The 7,619-nt window shown below is 38.0% G+C and overlaps 1 protein-coding gene across 1 annotated transcript; it reads right to left on the minus strand.

Moving 5' to 3' along the window:
* Positions 1-390: 390 nt before the first annotated feature.
* LOC138887405 (uncharacterized) lies at positions 391-2,019 on the minus strand. Its single transcript, XM_070169157.1, has 2 exons — positions 1,822-2,019; positions 391-1,707 (listed from the first exon to the last, which is right to left on the minus strand). Exons 1-2 carry the CDS (start codon positions 2,017-2,019, stop codon positions 391-393), a joined length of 1,515 nt encoding a protein of 504 aa, XP_070025258.1.
* Positions 2,020-7,619: the final 5,600 nt, after the last annotated feature.

Here is a 7,619-nt window from a genome sequence, read left to right on the forward strand (position 1 = left end):
GGGTGAGATCATCAACAAAGAACATGTGAGAGATTTTAGGACTATTCCTACTGATGGTGATTGGAAGCTAGTCCTTTCTTAGGACTGCCTGGTCAATATTCCTTGATAGCATTTCCGTGCAAATAATGAATAGGTAGGGAGAGATGGTGTCTCCCTGCCTGATAACTCTAGTTGGTTTGAAAGGCTCAGTTTGGCTTCCATTGATTAAGATGGATATGGAGCTAGTGGAGATGCAAGAGAGGATCAGGTTGATCAATTTAAGTGGGAACTTGAAGAATATGAGGGAATACCTGATGAACGACCACTCAAGTCTGTCAAAGGCTTTTTCTAAGTCTATCTTGAGGATCATGTTGCCATTTTCCCTTTTATCTTTTGGAAATGGGTGATGTATTATTGAACAATTATGGCATTATCAGTAGCCCTTCTGTTAGAGAGAAAAATGGCTTGAGATGGCTCAATAATTGTCTGAAGGAATGCTTTGATCCTATTTACTATTATTTTAATGACAAGTTTGTATATAGTGTTGCATAGCCCAAAGCTCTTTAGCAAAGTAGCATTATGGCACTTAGGAATCAAACACAAGAGGGTCTTATTAACTTCAGGGGCATGGTTGGGTGTTGAACACCTTCTGGAAAAAATGGTTGACATGGTAGATAGGATGGACAAGTATTTTTGGTAGAAGAAAGGGTGCATCCCATCAGGTCCAAGTGCCATAAGGGGCTTGAAACAGTTCATGGCTTTCTTGATTTCAGAGTACTTAAGAGGTTGGTCAAGGGACACCCTCATGCTATTAGTAAGGACTAGTGGGTTGCCCTCACTGTAACATCTCTTGTAGGTGGATGAGGTATGGGATGTGGTAAAGAGGTTCTTAAAGTAGCCCCTGGTAGTCTCCCTGATGAGTTTAGGTTCTGTGATCTGGTTACCTACCTTATCTGTTAAACTAAGAATCCTATTTCTCCTTCTTCTGTTGAGGGTAGTTGTGTGGAAGAACCTAGTATTAGCATCTCCTTCACATAACCAGCTGACTCTGGATTTTACCTTCCAAAAGTCCTCTTCTCTTTTTAGGATAACTGAGAATTTAGCTTGGAGATTTGCTTCTAAGTTTTGAAGGAAGGTGCTAAAAGGGTAGACATTAGATTTTTGAATACCATTCAGCCTAGCTAGAATGTGGTTCTTCTTGTAGAAGATGTTGCCAAACACTAGCCTATTCCAGGTGGTCACATTGACCTTAAAAATGTTGGTGTCCCCCAACAGATCATCAGTAGAGTTGAAGCTATTTTGAACAATGATTGGGAAGTCAGGGTGGCTACACCACATAGACTCTAGCCTTAAGGGCCTACTATGATCAATATGGTTTTGATTAGTTATGCTTAGGAGTAGAGGAAATTGGTCAGAGTGGGTCTTGGGGAAGTGGGTAATAGAGGATTCTGGGTATGACTCAATCCAGTCATCAGTGGCAAAGCACCTATCCAGCCTTTCTAAGATAAGGTCTTTCCTGTTAGTGTCTCTTTTATTAGACCAAGTATACTTTGAGCCTTTGAAACCTAGGTCAATTAGTCTATACTGATTCAAACAACTCCAAAAATGATTGCTTCTACTATTGCTAATGTTGTTGCTCCCAAATATTTCCCTGGATTTTAGGACTTCATTGAAGTTACCTCCTACAGGCCTAGTACCTTTATAAACAAAGGCCATGTCCTCAAGGGACTGCCATAATTCTATCATTTGAGTGGCTAATAGCATAAATAGCTGAGAAAAACTATTTTGAGTCATTAGGTTTTACCTCACCATGACATGCACACCCCGGGGTATGGTACAGACCTCTTCGAGCTTCACTAGGTCATCCTTCCACATGACTATTATTCCTCCAGATTGCCCAATGGCAGGGGATTGGAATTGAGCTGTGAACTGTAGCTCAGTAGTTAAGTGCATATGGTAAGCCATTCTTGTCTCAAAGAGAACAAGGATAGCAGGGTTGTGCAACTTTACCACCCATTGTTGGCTCCTCTCACTTTCCATATTATGAAGTTCATCAGTAAAGGGTTTTGAGAGAGGCAAAATCGGAGTGGGTGTGGGCATTGTTAGAGTTTGGGTTTGGGATAGAGCGTGGTTGGGCTACTGGGTTGGATGGGTGGCCCACTGTAGCATATTTATTTGGGGTTGTGTTTTTCAGAGTATAATTACCCAAATCTGGGGAGATATCAGATGCTGGGACATTACTTGATTTAGGGGAGGGGCATTTTCCAAATTTTGGTAGGCTCCACCCTTTTCCCTTGTCCCTGACAAGTAGCCGTATTCCCAAAAAAGGATCTTTTATCAATGGCTCGAAGGCATCTAATTGTCTTTTTAACCCAGAGTATCTTTAGTTTGGGCTAGCGTGTGCTTTGCCCATGGAGCTGGTAGGAGATGGGCCATAGTGGCCTAAGCCCATCTTTTGTTCCCTCTGTATCCCGCTTTTGGGTGGGTTTAATGGCTGCCCATTGGGCCCCGGGGCATCTATAGTCCCTTTTTTGTTTTGGATTTCGTTTGTCGGAATCCATGGCCGATTTTTGGTTGGAGTCAAGGAACATACCTGAGGAGGCATTGAACCTCTTTACCTGGGTGTTAACTTAAGTGTCTTTGTTTGAATGGCGTCTATATTATGAAAAAGGGACAGTTTGCCATTGAGAGATCTATTCCCTTATGGTCGGCCTGTTGGTGTCGCTGGTACGACTTTCTTGGGTGGTGGGTGATAGAAACTCATATCTTCTTAGGGTATGTCTAATTCTCCCACATCTCGTACAAAGTATCTCTCCCCCTTCGTAAACGAGCAATTGGTTGTGGGTGCCAATATTGACGTTCGTTGTTACCAGAATGTCTAGAATAACCTGGACACATATTCTAGCGTACCTTCCTTGTAGGGTAGAGGAGGTGCAGGTATCAATTTTCATAAGCTTTCCCACTCGGTTTCCTACTTGTTCTAAAATTGCCTTGTCGTAGAATTCCATTGACAATTGTGGAAGTCTTATCCAAACCATTGTTATGGATAATTTAGATTCTGCTGGAACAAGGTTTGGTTCCCATCTATGGATTGATAGGAAGTTCCCAGATACAAACCATGGCCCCTCATTTAGGACCTTGCTCATACTCTCATCTTTGTTAAATTTGGCAATAAAGAAATCCCATCCTAGATCGATTAGGGTGAGAGGTTCATTTGGTTTCCATAGATTGGAGAGTTTGGCCTTGAGTAAGTGATGTGGAATTTCCCCCCCCCCCCCAAATAGTTTGATAATCAAGGAGTATTTCCACGGTTTGTAGAGCCTGATTTTGTCCTCAACTGACATTGGGATTGGTATGTTTCCCGAGTTTAATTCCAAGGCCTTTATGTGTAAACCAGATTGAAATGGATCATAACTTCTGGAAGAGACCAGTTTTATATCGAGTAGGGCTTCCTTGAAAGAATTTCTATCTACTTTGTCTTCCTCCATAGCAGAGTTTGGATCTAAAGTTGGTATATCAGGGGGTTTGGGTGGTTTCTCGATGGGAGGGTCACTAGTTGGGAGTGGGGATGTGGCCATACCTGGTTGGCTGAGTGGGTTGTATCTAGTTAGAGAGTGGTTGGCCTTTCTCTCTCTTTTTTCCTTCTAAGTACGTTGTTCCAGATTTACTCGTGCTTGTCCTCTTAGATTTGTGTTTGTTTTAATATTAAGAGGCAACAAATTCCACTAAAAGCTCCAACAACTAAAAAAGTTGGCCTTTGTTTTGTTGTGTGCAACGTAAAAATAAAAGCTTAAACTCCATTGATATTAAAAAAACTATGAAACTTTAAATTCGAAAATTAAGTTTTATAAAATTATTGTTTTTTGATTGATTGTAGCACACAATTAGGAATATCCATTGAAGATTATATCTCAATTTAAGGGATCTTGGTGAAGATTAGAGTTGATTTTGGCTGGAATTTCGAATAAAAATTAGAAGAGGAAGGCAAAATACATACAACAATATAATCGTATGGAAGTTATATGTTTTGATCAAATTTGTATACAACAAAAATTTTGTATGCAAGTTTTATGTTTTAGCCGGATTTTATATTACAAAAAATTATCAAAGGATCATCTGTAAGTTATATATTTTGACCGAATTCGTACATATTTTATAACAAAACTCAAGCTACTTTTTGAAACTCACAAATCTCACTAAACCAGGTAATTATTTGATTTTCGTATCAATAGTAAAAAAAATCCCTTGAATAAACGTAACTTTTGGTGCTCTCTTTATATTTTGCCAAATATGACCAATTTTAGGCTAATCATAATTATTTGAACTAGAATACTCATGAAATAATTTATGGGCACCAAAACAAAATAGTTAGCCATTACTACTGGAGGAAAATGGCTAAAAATGTGACAAAAGTAAATATAAGTGTAAGGCCCCTCAAAATTTCCTATAAATCTGAGAACTTATAGCACGTTCATGAGTCACTTAATTTTCGATTTGCCTTTGACAAGAGATTATGGACTACAACAAACTTAGATAATCATGATAGTAAATATAGGAGGTGTATTGGATGTGGTTTAGGGTCTAAGGAGAGCCCTAAAACTAAGCACTGGGCTAAAGTTTCAAATGAGTTCACACAAGATCTAACTTCAAACAAGTACCACTCCCAAAGTATACAGATTTATATGGTGGCACACCTATCAAATGAAAGCTATTTGAGTCTAGTTTCTAACACATTAAACCATTTGTTATTTGGATACTTTTACAGAAAGTTATGGCTATTTTACGAGATACTATCCTATCTGCATGCTCACTTGCGCATTGGACTTGTCAGGTCCACGACAACGCATAGAAGAAAGTTTTTCTTGTCACGGGGACCCTATAAATATCCCCCAAAGTCATGGAGAGAGAGAGAGAGAGTGGCTAACTCATTTCTTTGAGCTTGGGCTTGGTCTAACAAAGGGAACCCGTCCTATACATTCCTCCCATGAATTAATATAATATTTTTGGAGTATTTTGGGTCAATTACTACTCCTAAACACATATATTAACAAGGATTAATCTTGGAAATTCATAAGTTTTCATTGAAAATTTCAAATTGGTCAAGAACACCACAAGTTAAAATTTTCAAGAGTTTGACTACAAGAGGTATGTCTATCATCTCTAACTAATTTATGGTATTTATTTATGTAAGAAATATATTTTAGGACTTATGCCATAGTGATCGAAAACCATTAGTGCTTAAACTAAATTGTGTTGGTGTTGTAGAGATTATAAAGTGGTTTAATTGATGAGATTGATGGGTTGGGAGTGAATTGTTGGGCATGCATGTGCTAATGGAGGTTGTGGGTTGCCTAAGGATGATTTTAAGGTGAATTATTGGTATGAAAGGTGGTAGTTAGATGAACATATTCCATTGAAAGAGGTTGTATATAAATATGCATATTATGTGTTTGATGAAAAGCCTAAATGATCTAAAATATGAAAATTCTCAGTAACATTGGTCCAATTGAATTTTGTTGATGTATATTAAAGTTTTAAGAGTAGTAGAAGGTTGTAGGATCACTAACAAGCTTATTGAGGTATGTTTGGCTAAACCTTTCCTATAGAATAAGATTCCATGAGCTCCTTATCAACTCCAAGCATTGTTTGTTCAAGTTCATATTCCTTTTGTTTTGAATTGCCTCAAATGTTTGAATTGCCAAATGTATATTGTCTCAATTTATGTTACACTTTCCATCGTTATGCTCTCATCTTTAAAATTTATTTCAAGTGTTTAGGCTTTCATGTACTCATGTGTTTGTAGATATAGCTTTTCAAAATTGTAGATACATTTTTATGACCTTCAAAACATTTCATGGCATGTGAATAAATTGAAAGAATGAAGATGATATGTGATCATTTTTTGCCAAAAATGAGAATGACGATGTATGTCCAAAAGTGACAATGAAAAAAAAGGTTTTATCAGAAGTTTTAAAGAAATATCTTTTGGGAGTATTATGTAACCGAGAAGGTATAGGTTGCAAAATATCTATACACAAAACTGCACGTGCCGGTATAGGAAGACGATTGGGAATGATTCCACTCATACTATGATGAGATTATGCCCCTTAATTGGGATGAATGTATTGCTAGCAAAGACACGTCGATCCATATAGCATTGTGGTGAGACCGCGTAGCCGATCGAGCTGAGATCAGATACCATACTATACAATGGTGGTTATATGTTCCTATATCGGTAACTAATGATCTCCCAACTAAATGTAACTATTTATTTGAAGATGTTACTCATGTTACACTTTTTTCTTATGTTTTAACATGACATACTCAGTTTTATTGATTTTTCTCCCTATTTCCATGTATTCTCTTATTATGTTGACGAATGATTCCATTCATACTATGATGAGATTATGTCCCTTAATTGGGATGAATGTATTGCTAGCAAAGACACGTCGATCCATATAGCATTGTGGTGAAACCGCGTAGCCGATCGAGATGAGATCAGATACCATACTATACAATGGTGGTTATATGTTCCTATATCGGTAACTAATGATCTCCCAACTAAATGTAACTATTTATTTGAAGATTTTACTCATGTTACACTTTTTTTCTTATGTTTTAACATGATATACTTAGTTTTATTGATTTTTATCCCTATTTCCATGTATTCTCTTATTATGTTGACATTCCATTTTCATGTGAGGGTACTTAGATTTACATACTGGTACTATTCCATATATACAAACGTCTTTTTTGTTGGGGGCACTGCATCTTTAATAGATGCAGGTGGTACCTCAATCGGCGATACAGATTCATGATAGGAGTGTACCCTCTCTTCAGCTGACTGTAGTGATCTTGTCATCGACATTTCTTTACCTTACTCGTGATAGCTTAGAGGCTCTATAGACAAATTGTGGTTTATGTATGTATGGGAAATTTAAATATTGTTTTGTCATTTTGCTTCCACTTAAAACTATTGACTGTATAATTTTTGTCAACTATCAACGAGACTCTATAAGTAATGGAAATTAGCATTGTGTGTTTCTATGTTCTTGGTGGTCTACTACATATTATTTCTAGGTACTATGTAGGATTGCTTGTCTGGGTTACCTTGGTTGAGTGCCGCTCCCCAAGTTTGGGGTGCGACAAGCTTGGTATTAGAGTCTAAGATTTTAAAATACCTAGGATGTCTCGAAGTCGTGTCTAGTAGAGTCCTTCTTATCAGTGTGTAGTCAATCACATCTATAAGTAGGAGGCTACTTAGGCATTTAGGAATGCTACCCTTCTTCGACACTCTAGGGGTTAGAAGTTTGGAGAGAGGTGCTGAAGTCTAAGGGTTTTAAGTTGAGTAGGTCAAAAGCTGAGAATTTGGAGTGCAAGTTCAGTGATGGGATGCATGAAGAAGGAGTGGAAGTGAAGATTGGTACTCAATTCATCCCCACAAAAGATAGTTTCAAGTATCTTGGGTTGATTATTCAAGGCAACGGGGAGATTGACGAGGATGCTACCCATCGTATTAGAGCGGGGTGGACGAGGTAGAGGCTTGCCTTGGGAGTTTTCTATGATAAGAGTGTGCCACATTGACTTAAGGGCAAGTTCTACATAGTGGTGGTTAGACCAGCTATGTTGTATGGGACTGA

Source organism: Nicotiana sylvestris, chromosome 3 (assembly GCF_000393655.2).
Source record: "Nicotiana sylvestris chromosome 3, ASM39365v2, whole genome shotgun sequence".
NCBI lineage: Eukaryota > Viridiplantae > Streptophyta > Magnoliopsida > Solanales > Solanaceae > Nicotiana > Nicotiana sylvestris.

Excerpts from the sequence above, each read along its gene's own strand:
- LOC138887405 (XM_070169157.1), bottom strand. The coding sequence starts at position 2,019 with ATGGAAAGTGAGAGGAGCCAACAATGGGTGGTAAAGTTGCACAACCCT. Across the intron at positions 1,708-1,821 it reads ACCTAGTGAAGCTCGAAGAG|TCCCTTGAGGACATGGCCTT; the intron begins GTCTGTACCATA and ends GAATTATGGCAG.